This window comes from Aulonocara stuartgranti (genome assembly GCF_965226115.1).
Source record: "Aulonocara stuartgranti genome assembly, chromosome: 11".
In the NCBI taxonomy this organism is placed as follows: Eukaryota; Metazoa; Chordata; class Actinopteri; order Cichliformes; family Cichlidae; genus Aulonocara; species Aulonocara stuartgranti.
This window is the reverse complement of record NC_138947.1, coordinates 13,329,304-13,348,168: the sequence shown is the minus strand read 5'-3', so window position 1 is coordinate 13,348,168 and position 18,865 is coordinate 13,329,304. Positions and strand designations below refer to the sequence as shown.

Genomic DNA, 18,865 nt, shown 5'->3' with positions numbered 1-18,865 from the left:
ACGAGTCAGCACACATGACAGCACCACAGACGTGTGCGTGGGGCTAACAAGGCCTTGCAGGCTTGCCACTGTCAGGTTCTTGCCCTATACCAACCACTATGCATGCCTCACGATCACTCCAGATACACTCCCTCTGTTTTCCTACGTGTTGTACCTGTGTCTGTGTGTGTGAGGGAAGGGTGGGTAGTAGAGCTGGCTGCCCAGAGCTGTTTACTACACCTGTCACCAGCACTAAGACAACAAGATTAGCAGCAGGTTAGCATCCCAGTGACATCTCAGACGGGCTCATGTAGATTCAGATTAGAGAAATGAAGTTAACATTCACGGAGTGCGCATCTCGGGATTTAATGGTGCCATGAGATTAAAAACAAAAAGAAAAAAGAAATACAAAGAATGATAAGACACACACCTGACATGGCACTCGGATCAGTACATGGCACACACACACATAGACACACATGCATCTTATGGTCCATCTCATTGCTTTTAAGAGCGGCTTACTGTGGCTGTGGGGAATCTCAAAACAACAGATTCTTTCCCTTGTGTCACCCTAGCTTACAGCCCCATTACACTGATTGGAGCATACAGTCTAATCTGGCTCATAACACAAAGGACCCCAGGTCAGTGTGTGTGTGTGTGTGCATGTGTGTGCCTGAATGGGTTTTGCTACAGTAGAAAGTTATTTTTCATTCATGGCATCTATCAGGAGATCCTTATTTCCACTCTTTATCATATATTATAAAACTTTTTATCACATTCTTTTTCCGCCTGTGGAGCACAAGCTTTACAAATTGGAGTAAATTTTTAAATACATTAGGCACCCGATTGTTTTATGAAGCATGCTGCTGCAAAACAGCGAGTTCGCTCGCAGTGTACGGGCAGTAACTGAGTTTGCTTGCTCGTCTTCGGGATCTCATGCCTGAACTCAAAATGAAGACACGAAGGCACTGTGACAGTTTCCATGGATACATGTGACATACACGCAGAAATATTTTCACTCATCTATCTGCCTCTGTGTCGCACATCTATCAAGCACCGGAGGCATCTTTTTAACTCTGGGTTACGAAGGCAGATCCTACCTTTGTGCATGCCAGTGTATTTGTCCTTAATCACAGTTAGCTCATAGATCTTGCCGAACTGCTCAAAGATAGGCTTGAGGTCCTTCTCCTCCAGATTACGGGGAATCTGCCCCACAAACAACTTGATGGCATCAGCCTCCTTCATCGGGACAAAGTGGAGAGGACAACTGGGTACTGCAGGGCTCAGGGGCAAACAGATCGGGAGCAGCTATCCCTGGAGAGGAGCGACTGATGCTGGAGGAGTCTTTGGGACATAGCCAGAAACATGGGAGAGGAAAAGAAAACAATTGAAAAATAACTATTATTATCCTTAGAATATTTATTTATATAATAATAATTCATTTTCACAGATTTATATTACAGTAGGATACTTTCCTTGGTTATTTTACCCTATAAAACATTTATCACATGTGTTATAGTATTAGCCAAATTGCAATTGTAATTTTGTAAAAAGATTATAAATTCCAGATCAAATGTCTTCATGAATATATTTAATAATAAAATACATGCATCCATTACGTTAAAGAAAAAGAAACTATAGATAATTTGTGTATTTAGTGCCCACGCTGATGACAAAGGGCCCCAGTTGCTTCCGGTAAAACAATTATGCAAATGTTAATTAGCCAATCAAAAAACAATAATAGCACTTTTTGCTCCAATTAAAAATATATGAAAAGAAAATATGTATGCAGATGCGTTACCTTTCCGTGGATAAACGGCGTTCAGGATCCGCTACACATAAAAAAAGAAGAGGAAACAGTGTGACTGGGGATAAAACATTGCAATAGAGCGGTTTCTTTGTTTAGCCAGCTGTAGGTTACAGCATACACACGGATGTCATGGGGCTCCCTTGCTCTTTGTCCGATCACCCCCCCACCCCTCCTCAATGTACACACACACACACGCACACACATATATATAAATATATTTATATATATAATACTCTCGTCATAACAAAACAAGACGTGGGAATATACAGGCTGCACACGTCAAAGCTCTTACCGTTTGTACTGTACGGCCGTGCAGAGTGTTTCCTGAGCAGATCAGAAATTAAAGAGGAATGCTCAGTCGGGTTGTTGTCCTCACACCGCGCTCTATCTCTCCGTGCGGTCCGCCTTCTTCCCCTCTCTGGATGCTCCCCGCTCTTTGTGCCTGCCGTGCTGTGTGTGTGTTTGTGTTTATCCTCCTCCTCTCTCCTCGGTGTGTAATACTATAGATTCGCCTTGTGTTTTTACAAAAACAAAAAACAAAAAACAAAAATCCACAAAAAATCCCGGTGTTCCCGGTCTTCGGGTGTGGAAGTGACGGAGAAGAAGTCCTGGCGGCAGGTGAGCTCGAACACCACCGCTTTCTGCACTTAGTCCCAACCTCTCAGGGTTTACAAATCCAGAGTTATCACTTTCACCACTCTCAAGTCCTGTTATATTATAACAAAGTGATAATGGACAAAGCAGCTTCTAGAATTTGGCTAGCTTAAAACTGTTGAAACTTGATCGGTCACTCGTAACGGGATCTTTCAGCCTTGTCGTTATTGTTCTAACCGTTAATGGGGAGCTGCTCTTACTATTTTCTGTTTCTTGTAGCGACCGGCCCGTCCGACGGTTCTATGGCTTTTAACGTCCTAAAGCTACCGGTGTCTCTCTACTCTCTGTCTCCCCCTCCCCCTCCTATCTCCAAAGCGGTTGCTAGCGCGTGACGTCAGCCGCGGGGACGGTCAATAACAATCCTCTCGTACACACACGAAAAATAAAAATATAAATCCAGATTAAACGTCTCGGTAATCTTTTCAAGCTTTACTCAATAACTTGTGGATGTGTGTTCAGTATTTAAAACAAAAAGATTGTTTTAGCATTTTTAGCGCCGTGTTATCTTAGCGACTAGTTCCAGGTGACCGCTTTAAAGACGATGCCTAGCCAACTCTGTGCGCGGAGCCGCCTATTGTTCTCGCCGCGAGCCCTGGCCTTGGTGCTGAAACGATGCTTCTTGACGTGAAGCCGAAGCGCGCCGCCGTCGTCGAGCACGGAGTCACGACTACTACAGCTGTTCACGCCCGAGCCCGAAATTCACGCCCGAGCCCGAAATTCACGCTCACACCCACACAGAGTGAAATGTGTGACAGAGGGAAGAGAAATAGCTCGAGGTTGGAGTTGGCCTACTTTACAGCCTGTATTTTGGAAAACCGGCAGACACTGGGCTATTTAACTGTGATATCCCCCAAAACCCCAAACTTCCAGAGTTATCGATAACAGCACGCTCCTTATTCACATCTTTGAATTGAAAGCCAGTGTGCATGCCCGGACCCTTTAAAGGAGAGAGAGATTGAGGGAACAGAGTCATAAGGTTCATGGTAATTTACTCCCAAAGGTCACCATCTGCCTGTCTTGCATCGTGCCCTCTGTGAGCCACATTCATCCAACATATATACCCCGCCCACGCAGGCTTGCATGAAAACCCCGGTGTAAAGGGCTGTAGCCCTCTGGAACTCATAGGTCTTCCTTGCAAAAAGAAAAAGAATGAGAAGAAGAGAGTACATCCTGATTTTGCCTCTGTTCCTTCATAGTTGAGCTAAAGCATTATGAATGCTCTACCTTGCACTTGTTTGAAAACTGCTCCAAACTGTTACATTACCACTGGATTGGAAAATCTTTAGCTATGTTGGAGGACATAGAGAACACTTCCCCCCTAAATTAGTGGGAACTGGGGGCATGGTCAATCTGAGGGAGTTTACATTCCACAATTTAAAACATACAATCACCAGCCAGTTTGTTCCACTGTTGGTTAACACAAATATTTAATCAGCATCTACATGGCAGCGACTAAATACCTTTTCTGGCATGTAGTGAACATTTTAGTTAGTCAAATTGAAATGGCTACTACAGAAGAGCACAGTGGATGCTCTTGTCAGTGAAGAACAGGAAACTGAGGCTACAATTCACACGGAAAACTTGACAAGAGGAGACTAGGAAAATGTTGCCTTCTCTGATCAGTCTTGGTTTCTGTTGTGACATTTGGATCACAAGGTGAGAATTTGACATAAACAACATAAAAGCATGGATTCATCATGCCAGTTCAGACTACTGGTGGTGGTGTAATGGCATGGAGAATATTTTCATGGCACATTTTAGGTACTTTGGTACCAACTGAGCATCGTTTAAATGCCACAGCCTGCCTGCTGTTGTGTCCGTCCCTTAATTACCACAATGTAGCCACCTTCTGATTTATGCTTCCAGCAAGATAACACGCCATGTCACAAAACTCAGATCATCTCAAACCGGTTTTTTGAACATGACAGTTAGTTTCACTAAAATTTCCTCCACAGTCACCAATCTCAATCCAATAGAGTATCTTTAAGATGAGGTAGAATGGGAGATTCACATTATGGATGTGCGGCCAACAAATCTGCAGCGTGTATGATGCGACCATGTAAATATGGACCAAATTGTTTCCACTGCCTGGTTGAATCTATGTATTGAAGAACTGAGGCAGTGCTGAAGCCAAAATGGGGTCCGAGCCCATTATATCGTCCATGGGAGGTAAAAGTATACATTTACATCACAAATTTCTATGTGAAATTATCACTTCTCCACCAAAAAGTTCTGAAATTATTAGAAGTTACTCGGGCTGACATTTCCAGAATTGCTGATACGGAATCAGGAAACTACACCGGCTTAAGCGATATTTAAGTTTAATGAAGGTCCTATAGTTTTTAGCATCCACTCTCTTCTTTCCTGGTTTGATTTTGCCTTATTGATAGTCCTACTCATTACACAAGCTCGTCCACTCCTAGATTTTCATCTCAGACAGCAGCTGACCTTGGCAGGGTTTCCTTAAAGACACTTCCTATCTGAAACATCACATTACACACACACATACTCACTCAAGATTTTATAAAGAGTATAATAAATAAATATGTAAATAATAATCTTTGTGTGTTTCCATGATTTTTCTGCCTTGTAATACTAATTGTACTACAGCACATATATGATTAGAGTGTCATTTGTGTTATGTTGGTCAGATGTTTATTATTATTATTGTCATTACACAAAAATTGGAATTTAAGACTCATCTAGGGTGAAAAGTGAAATAAAACACTCGTGTTCATTCAATATTTCGACCACAGCATACATTTTATAAAAAAACCTCTTTATTTCTTTATCCATAGATGACTCACTGTGGAAGACAGCTAGGCCTGACTAAGTTGTGTAAGAGACTCAATAGCGCCACTGTTTGGACAAAAGTGGCAAATTCACCCTTGTTCAGTGGACCAAAAAGAAACACACACGCCTTGATTTCTCTGTAATTTCCGTTTTATTTAAAATGAAGCTTCAAGATAATAACTCCTCCACGCTGTTTCCTGTTTTTGCATCATAAAATTGTCTGTATACTGAAAATAACAATCTGATAATCTCTTGTGGTAACAAAAAAATTGCTACAGCTCCTCAAAACAGCAAATAAATTACATGTTCTTTAGATAATAGATAAATTACTATCCTTTTTATGTTTATATATAAAATCTAATTTCTACTACAAGGGATAAGAGACAAGAATGACACATTCAAAGCCACATATGCAAAACTCACAACCACACACACACACACACACACACACACACACACACACACACACACACACACACACACACACACACACACACACACGCAATTTAAGAGCAAAAACGTTGATTCTTTCTTCAAATGCAACATAAAATAGTTATGTGACAGTTAGATGTGAATAAATGGATTCTATAACAACACTTCTGATAACTCTACTCAGTTATAAACATAAGCACCGACTATCTTCAGAGAAATTATAGACATTAAAACATATCTCACAAATATACAGACTCCCCACCCTTGACTGGGTGTCAGTATATGTCAGAGTGGGAGGTGAAAAAGAAAATGGGAGCAAATTAAAAACAATCAAGGCCAGAGAAAGAGCATTAAACAGTACACACACACATATACAGAGGCTGCCACTTCGATATGCATTATTTATGTTTCAGGTCAAAGCAGGATCATTGCTTATGATCCAATCATATCTAGAAGCCTACATGTAAGAAAGCAACCTTTTCAGTCCCCTTAAGGTTTCCTATTATGACTTCACCTGATTTCACTAGACAGATTCAACATTCCCTCCCAAAAAGGTAATGACATAAAGATATTTTTAATAGCTTAATCATAACAATTGCAAAATCAATCATTTAGTAATTACTATTGGTTAAAGGCCACCTTCTGTATTGTCTATTAAACATATATGATCACTGGCTTTTGTTCAGCAAGATTATGCAGAAACTATGAAGCTGACTTTATGATATTGTTAAGAACTTGTCAAATTTTGGGGAGAATTTAGGTCACTTTATTTATAACTGTTAAAAATAAAGAAATCAGTTGACAGAGGATGCACACTCTGAATGTCCTTCTGGTTTGTACCGAAAGGAAATGTCATGAAAAGTACAAAACCACCAATGACTGACCAAAGAAAGCAGCAAATGCTAAAATGGATGCTAATATTATACATAGCTAACAAATAATTAAAAAAAAAGATTAATTCAGTCAAAACCCTGAGGCTTCAGAATGGTCTAAACATTGATTTAAGGCAGATTTTTTACTCTCTGCTCTGTATGAGGTCATTGGAAGGAGATATCCTTAATATGTTCATTGTAGGCACACAGCAGGTGAAGTCCCACCCACCTGCTGTTCATGCTTGTGTTTGCACGCGGCAGCCAATCAGAAGAAAGTTGGCTTAAAGGGAGAGTGGAGCGAAACCAGCGGGCTGAAGCTGGTCCTTTAGGACTGTCAGCGTCCTACTGTCAACACTACTCTTGCTTAAGTAATGCCCTGCTGTTTATATTTTAGTGGCAAGTTAAGGTTTACATAATATCTTGAGTATGCCTAATGCATAGTTGGGAAGTGAGACTAACAATGTGATATGATACGCTTGGTTCTTGGTCAAGAAGACAATTCTACAGCAACAGTTGTCCTGTCAGTTTGTTCTTTGATATATATTTATAAAATTAAAAAAACAAACAAAGAAACAAAAAAAAAAACATTTGCAATTACAAATCTTTATAGCTAGGTTTGAATTTAAACAAAAATTTCTTTGTGGGCAACCTTTGTTGTGACTGTCCCATGTCAGCTGACCTTCTTGTTCGGGAAGAGTCTCATCTCTGTCTTCCCACCCTGTTATATTTGGTCACTAACTCTTATGCCCACCCCAATCCTTTGGTTCATCTGTCCAAATACTGAGAGGACACTTGAGGAAATATTTTTGGCAAAGAGAAAAAAATAGATAAAATATGTAAATAAAATCCTTCTAGTCTGGGAGGGTTTTTTCCACTGTAGCACAGTGGGGCACTTGATAACAGATCTTTTCCTGTAGATCTTAGCACACATGGTAATCATTCGTTTAGCACGTAATTAGTGGTATGCATGTCTGCTTGAAGATCCCGTAGATTAGGAGGAATCTTTAAATTGTTAAATTTGCTGCTGAAACACAGCTGTGTCCTCCTTTCTTTACAACCTGTAAGTCACAGAAATGAGTCTCCGAGAGTGAAAATAAGGACAATGAAATTCAATTAAACTGTGTGTGGGAAATCAGCAAACTGTTAAAGCTAACACACATAGTATATTGAAGCAAACTCAGAGGAAGGTGCAGGTTTAAGCGACTGGTACTGATAAGAGGAACTTTCACAGTGTTTTATGTTAAGATTTAGGACAAAAAAGCTAAATGTCATCCAAACGCCTTCACGTGTCTACTCTGGGCTGCTCATTTCTACAGACTTGTCATTTCTGGAGTGATTAGCCCTTTTGACCTAATCCTCCACTACTTGCGCACAGGGGCTGTCTGCCATTGGCTGGTCAGTGTCTCTTGGCACGCTGAGCACTCTGAACACAGGAGGCACAGCAGACTTTCTTGTAGTAGGTGTAGACGCAGAGTCTGGCTTGCACCACCAACTCACACTGTTGACGTACGTCTCTGCAGTTTTCATCTGTGAGCAGACAGAAGGACAGAGAGGTTGGCAGGGAGATCAAAACACACTTGATCACAGTTTTGTTGACACACGCACCGACCTGAGACTTGTGGGCTGCAGGGTATTGTGTTGCAGATTTGTTCCTGGACTGGTTTGGTGCTGGAGTCGCATTCATGGCTGTGCTTCTTCTCTGGTGTTAGACATCGAACTTCCCTCATCTGTAAGCCCTTTCCACAAGACTTTGAGCACTGAGAACAAAAACGCAGGCAGGCCAACAGTATAAATATAATCTCCACAAATCTCTGATTTTTAAAAAATATCTCTTCATTGTCCTTTCATCTCTCACCGCGCTCCACTCTGTGGTGAACCACTGTGCCTGACATGCTCCCATCTTGCACTGCTGGACTGATGCAGGCTTGTCCAGCTTAGCGCACTCAGCGTCTGGAACAACAGTAAAATCGTTCCCCATCTTCTGGACACAAATGATGTCTCGTCGCTGAGTTCCATCCCCGCATGGGACGTTACACTGGAAAAAAGACCACAAATCAGTGACATACCCAACCCTAATCAAGAATAAAGCAGCTATAGGACACAAAACACCCAAACTGTTGTGAGACCCAAACTCACAACACAAAATAAGTCTTTAGACACCACTCTCCTACCTGTGTCCAGGGGCTGCTATACCACATAGCTACTGGCACACAGGGGCCTCCGTTACATGCCTTCATCTCTGCTGGTTTGTCCCCAACACAATCTCCTCCTTCTCCACCCTCTCTGACTCCTCCTCTGGTCAGACACACCACTTCTCTCTTTTGCACCCCAGGGCCACACTGCGCTGAACACTGAGCACACAAAGTCAGGGAACATGTTGAGGACCGATGCTAAATGCATGTTTTATTCTTTTGTTGCTGTGAGTACATAAGTAAAATTCATTTATATAGCACCTTTTAAGATAAGAATCTAATACAAGGTGCTTTACAAGGATATTAAAAATACTGCCTGTCTAAATAGATGTGTTTTCAACTGTTTTTTTTTTAAAGCTGAAAAGTTTTTGAAAGCTGAAATGCGTGTGCATTACTTACAGTCTTTAACCAGTCTGTAAAGTACCAGTTGGTCACACAGGGACCCATGTTGCACTCCTCACTTCCCTGTGGACGGGCCCTGGAGCTGCACTCCTTCTCGTTCACCACGTCACCTTGATCGCTGACACAGCGCACACTCCTTGTTCTCTTCCCTACTCCGCAGTCCACCGAGCACTGAGGCAGAAACAGGACAAACATGAGAATATGCAGACAAACCACGAAACAAATCTTCTTTTTCTTCCCAATTATATCTTTTTTTGTAGTATTAATTATAGCTTTTTGAAATGAATGATAGTGTCTTGTTGAGACACTATACTATACAAGTGTCCCGCTTGCTGACAATGTGAGAGGGTCTGTTGTTTCCAGACAAGAACAGAGGCTGTTGCTAGCTGCATACATGTGTTGTGGACTCACCTGGCTCCAGTTAGAGCTGACCTCCCAGTGGGAGCAGAGGCGGAGCTGGCAGGGCTGTGTTAGCACTGGCTGGGTGAGGTCGGCGCAGCGCTGGGGGTGAACCATGGTGGAGCGATCGCCAAAGCTCTGCCTGCACTGAAGCTGCCTCTGCTGGACACCCGGGCCGCAGGATACACTGCACTCCGACCACGAACTTGCCTCCCAGCTGTGACAGAGGAGACAGGATCCACTTAAAAACATTTACAAGTCATTCAAGCAAAGAGACTTTTGTAAGCAGTTAGTTTCCATTCATAATTATGTTATACAGTTTGTGGAATTATCTTTAATTCTTCACAGTAACTCTTAAGCATGGCACAAAATACAGCCAACCCAAACAAATTAACTGCCATGTAGCTACTACTACTTTTTGTATGCAAAAATATGCATAAAATGTCCCTATGTTCAAGTAAAATAAAAAATCTATGCTTTCAAGCCAAGATAAATGAATATCATTTTAAAAATAAGCTGTTAAATAAGATTCAATGTATAAAAAATGCAATATAGAAATTAATTTTCTATATAACCTGTATATGAATAAGTTTATGTATAGGTTGCTCACAATGGAGGGCAGGGGTGTGTGTTACAAGGCTCCTCCTCAGGAACAGGTTTGGCTGCAGAGTCACACTTGCTCTCTGAGACCTCCTCGTCTGTATCACGGCTCACACATACGATGAGTCTATTCTGAGTACCTTAAGAGAGAGAAAGAGATGGACAGATTCTTGTACTTGCTTCCAACAACCAGAGGAGGGAGACACCACCTCATCCAAAGTAATTAAGCAGATGAGAGAATTTTTGGGGTGTAACACGTATGAAGTCCCACAATCAGAAGTCTTACCTTTGCCACAGGATGCAGAACACTCGGTGAGGCCACTTCTCTTCCACACAAATGGCGGCAGGGTGTCCAGTGGCAGGTCGGTGCGAGGGGGGATCCGAGCATTCCTATTGGGCGCAGATCCTCGTGGGCGTGACCGCTCAGGTGTCCACTGGTTCGAAGTTGGGAGCGAAAACACAGAGGAGGAGGACGAGGAGGAGGAAGGGTAAGAATGGACTGAATTGGGAGGAGGAGCAGGAACAGGGTCTTCAACTGAGACGGTGAGAGGACCTGTGAGAGAATGCCAACAAAGATGGACATTAAAGCTCAAATATAAAGGAGAACGTGACTGGGAAACACACAAGAGGCGTTATTAAGAGCGGCGAAAGTCGAAAAACATGTTGAAATGATGGAAATAAGATGAAAACATTAATGATGTCATGACGAGGTCAGCATCTCATGACAGCCAACATATGGATCAGATAGCCTCCCATCTAGGTCATCTACGCACACAAATACACACAAACACACACAAACACACTCGTGAAATAATCCCTCCCATTTGGCCCACAACCGCACCCATCATAAACCATAAAGACGTCAGTCATTCTCCCAGAATCTGCATTACAGTGATGTTTCCTTTAGTAACTTGGAAAGAATGAGTCTGGAGAGCTCCACATTGACACGGTTCAGCTATGTGCTGCACATGACTGCTGGGAAAGCTGCCATCTAGGCTACTGTACACAGCATAGAGAAAATATGGTTGTCAAACAGAAGAGAGGAGGTCAGAAAGCCGGGGTGTCATAGACTTACTGCGAAGGGGTGCCCTCGCTGGCTCTCGCTCCCTTGGTCTCTCCCTGGGTGCCTCTCTGGGCGTCTCCCGCTCTCTCTCCATTAGCCTCTCGGTCTCTCCCTCTTTTTTCTCAACCGGAATGTAATACTCATAGTCAATGCCTGGGTTGTCCTTGTGGAAGATTATCTAAAGAACAAAATGGAGCCAAAGAAGAGGGTGAAAAAAAATGCCTGAAAATCGCATTATTGATTCCCACAGAGAAATGTTCTTGTTACAGGTCAGAGGTCAGAATGAACTGGCAGGAGCTTGATATCATGCTCAAGAACCCACCCCCTACATAATCCTACAGTCTTATATATGAGATATAATCTAGTCAAGGTCATTTAGACTTAATCAGCAGGGGTCTCATTTCAAAAACATTTTGATCTGCTATACTTTGCAACTGATCCTGAGGGCCTTCAGTCACTGCTTTAGTTTGGCGGCGTCACATCTGCTTGCAGAGTGAAATTCATCTGGAAGAGCTAAGAGTCAAAATATGCTTTCTTTAAAAAAACAACAACAAAACAAACTCTGACACCTAATTCCTAGAAGGATGATTTAGAGATTAACTGAAAAGTTCAGATTTAAATATATAGCTGCTGTATCACCATTAATACACCCACGTCATTTAACCTTTTGGTGTTTTATCTGTGTTAAACAAACAAGATCTAAATGTCTGAGTTTTAGGGGTGCGAGACATTTGATTTGGCTGCTTTTGAAAAGAGTCAGAGCTGTTTCCCCTAGCTTTCAGTCTCCGTGCTAGAGTATGCTTTGCTGTCTAATTGCTCAGTTGGCTCTAGTTGGCTTTTCCTTAACCCCCTTCATTCAAGAGCACAGGATTCATTTCCAAAATACTAAATTACCACCTGGGTCCTAAAGTCAAACAGCTGGCCTTGTGATGGAAAATCGAGTGCTGTCAGAGGCATTTCTGGGATTTTTTTTACAATGAGGTGGCAGGAAATATGAAGTTAAAAATGTAAGGTAAGTTTTCATGCTCATGTGCAGGGCCTTAATAAAGATGTGTTACATGGAAAGGGAGCTCTCTGTGACTGTAAAACATTTAATATTGAATAGCTATTTAACAAATGGTGAAACAAACATTTAGACCTATTACTTAGGTAAGTATTGCTTATTTAAATATAAGTATTATACAAAATTAAATGTATCGTATTATTGGATTACAATTACTGGATTATAATCAGTCATGCACTTACCTTAATTTTGTAAAAGCAGATGATTTAATGACTTTATTAATTCTGTGTAACATTATCTATAATAATATAGCACAATATAGAAAACATGGAGTGGTTTCAGTGCCACTCCATGGCCTCCCTTCGGACAGGTCCCTCAGTGCCTTACTGCCTAAGACACCACTGACTATTTTTCCTAATATTGGAAGGTGTATTTAAAACAGGGATACAACCTGTGACTTAAAAAAAAGAGGACATTTGGGGCCTTTCTCCCCCTCTACTTGGAGTGCCCTTGTGAGTGGAGTGAGGCATTTTAGTTTGTGGTCTGTGTGTTAACTCAAATCTACAGGGTGTGCCAAAAAGTTGATTAATTTATATATTTATTTTGCAACACTGGCAAGGATCTAGAGGGAGCACATATTCTTAATCCATCTAACAAGCATGCAATGAGCTACACGGCATCACAGTGCCGCTGCCATGGTGACAGCGTTTTAATCTTTTTATATCTTACTTTTTGTATCCCGCTAAACCTTAAAAATGCTGGTTATTCTTGGGGAGATCAAACCAGAGCTATTTTCTTTACCTCCTCTGATCCTGATGTTACCGGATGTGAAGCTACACATGACTCCTGATCTTTAATAAGATTTTAGCCCGAGGTTAGCGCTGTTATTATTAAGCCTTGGATAGTTTCAGGTGGCTCAGGATAAGCTTTAGTATATATCCTTCTTTATCCTGCCATAATACTAAAATAATTCCGTCTCCTTGGAGGATCTTGACACAGAGCAGAAGAACACAGCTTCGGGCACAAAACAGTGACATGAAGATATATTAGAGAAATATTCTGTACGTATACATGTTTCTCTGAGTAAATCGTAATTTTGTAGTGCTGGTCCATGTGTTCTTTCAGAACTTACATATAGCTGTAGCTGTGTCTTTGTGGGTCCTGGTGCCCAGAGGGACTCGCCCTTTGCTTCCTCCCCCTCCGCCTGTGCTCTAGGCCTGGTGTAGGTGAAGGTAGTGCCCCCTGCTTGATACTCCCCTGGGGGGTCCACAGCCCAACGTCCGTTCACCACGGAAGCTCCTGTTCCACTCCTCATGGCTGGAAAAAGGGAGGAGGGAGTGGGAATGTCAGAAGAACTGGGGTGAATTTTTCTTTTCTTATTAGGACCTTGTTTAGTCTGGTGACTTCTTAGAAAATTCCCCCATATGCTCAAACACATTCCCAAAAAAGACAAACACAGACCCTGGAGTGCTGTGTGGTGAACAAAAAGGAGGCTGACAAGAAACACACGCACACACAGAAATCTACACACTTGACTGATTCTTTATGAGCTCTAACAATGCTAGCTTAGAGTCTGTGAGACCACAAAAATCTCAGGTCTCAGTCAAAGCCAGCACACACACGATCACGGGCCAAATCTCATTCCCAAATCTGCACTATCCTCGCCAGTATTTCACTTTTACTGGAGCTGTAGGCCAGCATTATTCAAGAAACCCTAAACCGAATGTGTGCGTGTGCAACTCAGCTTACCCAGGTAGTTAGGGCTCGCTCGTCTCTCGGTGATGTTGATGAATGTGGCTCCGGGTGGGATGTCCAGGATCTTGTGGTAACCAAGAGGAACCGTGGTATTGTGGAAGCTTCCCGTCACCTTTCGACAGGATGTTTCCCGCCCACCACACACTCCACATTTGTCAATCACAGAGCCGGAGCCCAGCACCCCGTCACAGCCCTCCGTCTGACAGGAGAAGGAGTTGAAAAGATGTGAGTGATGGGTCGGACAATGAAGGAAATGTGGCTGGGAAACAATTGAGATGTTAGAGAAGGGGTGGGGATGGAGAAAAACGGGTCCAATCTTGTTGACATTTCGCATCCATTGCCAGTGTTTATTTCAACGTTGCTTATTTAAATTGGTAACTGATGCTCGCTAGATTCCTGCCAGGAGCAGAAGGGTGGAACGAGGGTAAAATCAGAGAGTGAGAGTGCAAATGAGAGAAAGAGGGAAAGATGCAAAGAAAAGAGGCCCCGAGAAGGGCCGTAAAAAGAGCCTGACTCTGAATGCCAGTTTAAATCAGCTTCCAGACGTGAGACTGAGACAGCCAGATTCTGGGCTTTGTCAACCTCTTCGAGACAGGAGACACTTGGACTCAGACACGTGAAACAAGAAATCTCGCACACACATTTGAAACCACTCACCAGACATTGTCCTTCCACACACACATCATTGGTGCTAACATTGAAGCAGGGCGTCCCGTCTCTGACACGCTCTGACTGACGGACGTAGAAACGATAGCCAGCGGGTCTGCAGGTCAGCTCGCACTGCTTGTCTGCCCCAACTGTAACACAGAAACACAGGGCAGCAGGGTCACTAGACAGCATGTATGTTTCTCTTAACTCTGTGTGTGTGTGTGTGTGTGTGTGTGTGTGTGTGTGTGTGTGTGTGTGTGTGTGCGCAGAGTTTTTTTCTCTCTCTGACAACCACGGAGAAGAAACAGCTGGAAGGATGAACGTCTTTCCATGTGGTCAGGAAACTAAGGCCAGACCATGTAACCCCTGAGAGGGAGAGTGATCAGCTATTTCCCCGCTGTTCATGGCTGCACCTTCCCAGCGGATACATACGCAGAAAAGAGGTGTAATCTTAAGCTTGAAAAAGGCAAGATTTATGAGTGCGACCCAAAGGATGCACGCAGCAGGGCGAAGTGTGCGTGGAAACACAGAGTCGAAGAACTGAAGAAAAAGGGCACCGCTTCAAGGTAAAAGAGAAAATGAAAGTCATTCAGTGCAGAGAGGATAGGGAAGATAAATAGTGTGGAGAATACAGAAAACTACACAGGGCAGAGTGGTAAAAGGAAAATGTGAAGAAAATAAGGAGCTTTTTTTGAAGAAAAAGAACTAATATATTTGAGGGCATGGCATGAGCACAACATCAGCAGACCGTCTTCAGTCCTCCATTCGTGCCTAAACATGATGCTTTTTCAGACTGCAGGGTGTGTAAGTAACCTGTATTTTATGAAAGACTCAGAGTTACTGTAATTCAGCATGTAAAACACCAAGGAATAAAACAGTTACCCACAACCAAACTCCAGACAAAGTTAGTTGCTGGTTTCCTCAAATGTATGATGTAGCCTACAACTTCTCATCATAGTCCTAGGAGAAAGAGTATGGGTCTGTTTCCCAAAAGGTTAAGATCTTCATTTAAAATGAAGAGCAAGACACAGAGGAAGGGCTGGTGATTGGGTCCACTGTTTGGCAGTTTATTTAAGAAGAAGCTGTAGGGGTATGTGAATGTACAGGCCTGTGATCATGTTTGTTTGAAACAGGGCTAATGACATGAGCTCACTCCATGAGAAGAAGAGGTAGCTGAAGAGAGGAGGGAGGGGCTCGAGGTTAAAGGGGAAAATTCTCGTCTTCTGAAACTGTAAAAACCATTAAATTCTGTACATATATGAACACCGTGCCACTTTGCCTGGAGCAGTCAAAACAGCATACAGATAAATAATTTTCTTCTTAAAAGAATTTTCAAAAGCCTGCGTTAATCTTATGATGCAACCAAATGTTGTTTGTGATAATACAGCAGTGCTGCAAAATGGTTACACTGTTGCAGAATGGAAAAATTTCCACTCCAAGTCATGACATCAGCAGAAAGTAAACCGAGCTTTCCATCACCTTCGAAGTCATGAGGTTCATAGGAGATAACGGAGAACAAAGGGTAAAGGTCAAATACCAACGCCCTGCTTTCACCTTGTGAGGATTCAAAGAGTGTCGTATGACACACATTCAAAGGAAATCCATATGCTTTCAGGGTCCTCAAATCTCTCAGAGTACCACATTGCTCAGCCAGGTGTCACACAAGCAGGAAACTAAGCTATCTTGTGCCGGGATCAAAGCAGCTGTGACACCGTATACCAGATCACTCAAAAGTGACTTACAAAAGCATTAAACTGAAAAAGAATGTGTGACAAATGTGTGATAACTGGGGTTGAGGGAACGGCCACGTGGCCCTCTTACCTCTACCATCGTTTACTCAGTCCCGATGGCCCAGAGAGCAGCTATCTTTAAACTCAACCTTTAATGTCAGCTGCACACCTGTACAGTTTCATGACTGCATCTGGCACGACTGCAAGGCCGTCGAGTTCAGAAAGGACAAACACCTGCCGAAGTACTCAAAACCTTCGTGGTAGTTCCTGTTAAAGGAACCGAGGCTCCGGGATCACATTTTGCAATGATCACTGCACAGACTGAGAGAAACATGGGGTGAAAACCATATCATAGATGAGAAGTCGTTAAAAATATTAATGAATAACCTCCACTTGGAAGATAAGGGCAAGTTAAAGTAGACTGTTAAAATGTCATTTCAAGCTTGGGCTGACGTACAGATCGAGATCTGTGGTTTTTATGTTTCCACAAAGGGAACACATATTTCCAGCGTTAAGGAGTGAATTTCCTCTCGCTAAGTGGGTGGAAGTGGTGAGGAGGGCATTAAAGCAAAACAGTTGAGCTAGACTTGATGTTTTAACAGTTTTATACAGACACAAGGCAGGAGATTGCGCATAAGTTTGCTTATAAATACACTGTGATACTGTAGCAGCAGTCCTTCAACACAGGTAAACATGGAGTTCGAGGAATTTAAACAATTTTTCAAGGGACTAAAGATGTAGAGACTAAACAGCAACAGATTTAGCGATGAAGGGACTCAGCAGAGTTTCCAGAGAAACTGTATTAATTCTCAGTGAAAACAGGACAAAATAAAACACTTTATCATGTACAAAAATATGTCATCGTGTCCCGAGATGGATCCCTGTTGGAAATCGAGAGAGGGGCAGGCCTAAGACCACATGATGGAGGACATCATGTGGTCTTAGGCAGAGTTGGAGGAGATGCTTCAAGTGGGGAAAACTTATTGCAGACATATGTCGCATTGAGGACAATGTGATCTAGACTAGATGAATGGAAACTATCTAATGCCAATGGGAAAAAAGCTTATTTATAACCAGCCATTAACAAATATTCAAACCAGCACATTTGAAAAATAGATGAATAGTATAATATAGTTCTTATATATTATATAAATAAGAAGTATACTACTGTATATTATATACTTTTCATTCCTGGAACTAATTTCTTAAGGCTAGCCTTTAATTGTCTTGCTGTAATTGTAATTTATTCTGATTTCAATATATCAGAAAAGTTTGCTGTTGACATAAGGTGGTAGAAAACAATCAAATTGCATCAAACTGTGCAAAACCGTCCTTTTTTCAGCCTCGGTGTGCCCCTTGTTTACCATCTGATGACTGCAGAGAGATATGAGAAGATATATGGTACATATTTAGAAAGAATGAGAGAGAGAGAAAGAGATGGAAAAAGAGAGGCAGCGTTCCCACCCTCTCTCCCTCCACCCTCATTCTCTCCATCTCTCTGTCATAGTTATCTTTGAGAGATTAGACTGGAGACAGTGACAGAAAAGAGAGGGGGAGCTAAAAGCGGGATACGTGTCGCCACACATGCTCTCTCTGCCTTCCTCATCACCTCCCTCATTCTCCGTCTCCTTAAGCCACGCTCGAGCGCGTCTCAGCTCCAAACTGTCTTCTTTAAATTTAGCCTTTATCTTCCATTTGTTTCTTCCTACTCGTCTTTGCCTCTCATTCTCTTCCACTGTCGCTCTAACTCTCGCTCCCTGTCTGAGCTTAGTGTTCAGACAGTGGAATATATGGTGCCTAAATATACTTCCCCGCTATCGCTTCATCTAAACAAACTCCAACGGGGAGAGAGAAAGAGAGAGGCAGTGGGACAGGAAGAGAGGAGGCTGGGTGTGCACAGAGGGGATGAGGCCTGAAAAAAGGAAATATTCAAGTAAAACAACACCTGCACGTGCAGCGCTTACAAATCTATAGAATCGCTGCTAACCAGAGCCGAGCGTGTAGCAGGAAATTAGTCAGGGCCCATCGCTTGCGTGGCTTATAACCACGGTGGCAGCTTTACTGTTTAAACGTACACTTCTAAACCCGAGGCCGCGCCACTCCGAAGAACAAACATAACAGAGCTCGTCACCTTGGAGGCGAAAACGTTCACAAGCTGACTGCACCGCGTAACATAAATACTGACTGGAAATGTATGCAGTGCTACAGAGCTTTAAACAGATGAGAGCAGCTGGAGAAAAATGACATGCAGCAGTCAGTGTTCAAACACACTCAAGCACTCCATCGCAGCCTCCAGCGTGTTGATAGGAAGCCAGATATGAAAATCTGGGCTGTGGCCAATGGGACCGGACTGAAGTAAACAATGTGATAGAGTTTACTTAGCGGAGTGGGAAAGGATCATCTCCGGTGCTGATCGAGTGTGACGTCACCTGGCTACAGCATCTGCCCCCCACAGCACAGCAGCATAGTGCAGCCAAAGCTTGGACTTTGGTGAGTGTTTTTGACTATTTTCCCATAAACTCCCCCCTACCAG

General features: G+C 42.6%; 2 protein-coding genes across 4 annotated transcripts in view; both read right to left on the bottom strand.

Annotated features, from left to right (window-relative positions):
- celf3b (cugbp, Elav-like family member 3b) overlaps positions 1–2,730 on the bottom strand; it is a 33,095-nt gene extending 30,365 nt beyond the window's left edge. For 2 of the 3 annotated variants that reach the window (XR_014279866.1, XM_082553108.1), the window contains exons 1-3: positions 2,082–2,730; positions 1,781–1,811; positions 1,080–1,323 (exon numbers count right to left, since the gene is read on the bottom strand). Coding sequence is in view for 1 of the 3 variants with exons in the window: in XM_082553108.1 (XP_082409234.1) it covers positions 1,080–1,224 (145 nt within the window). In the remaining 2 variants the exon portion in view is untranslated. Of the gene's footprint in view, positions 1–154; positions 231–1,079; positions 1,324–1,780; positions 1,812–2,081 lie in introns of those variants that run through there. The other variant, XM_082553109.1, reaches the window with a different exon arrangement.
- Positions 2,731–5,364: 2,634 nt separating this feature from the next.
- adamtsl4 (ADAMTS-like 4) overlaps positions 5,365–18,865 on the bottom strand; it is a 35,522-nt gene continuing 22,021 nt past the window's right edge. The window contains exons 6-17 of the mRNA XM_082553105.1: positions 14,612–14,751; positions 13,949–14,153; positions 13,332–13,516; positions 11,209–11,374; positions 10,420–10,686; positions 10,144–10,273; positions 9,546–9,750; positions 9,132–9,305; positions 8,712–8,891; positions 8,396–8,575; positions 8,150–8,297; positions 5,365–8,067 (exon numbers count right to left, since the gene is read on the bottom strand). Coding sequence (XP_082409231.1) covers positions 7,937–8,067; positions 8,150–8,297; positions 8,396–8,575; positions 8,712–8,891; positions 9,132–9,305; positions 9,546–9,750; positions 10,144–10,273; positions 10,420–10,686; positions 11,209–11,374; positions 13,332–13,516; positions 13,949–14,153; positions 14,612–14,751 — 2,111 coding nt within the window. The 3' untranslated portion in view covers positions 5,365–7,936. The remainder of the gene's footprint in view (positions 8,068–8,149; positions 8,298–8,395; positions 8,576–8,711; positions 8,892–9,131; positions 9,306–9,545; positions 9,751–10,143; positions 10,274–10,419; positions 10,687–11,208; positions 11,375–13,331; positions 13,517–13,948; positions 14,154–14,611; positions 14,752–18,865) is intronic.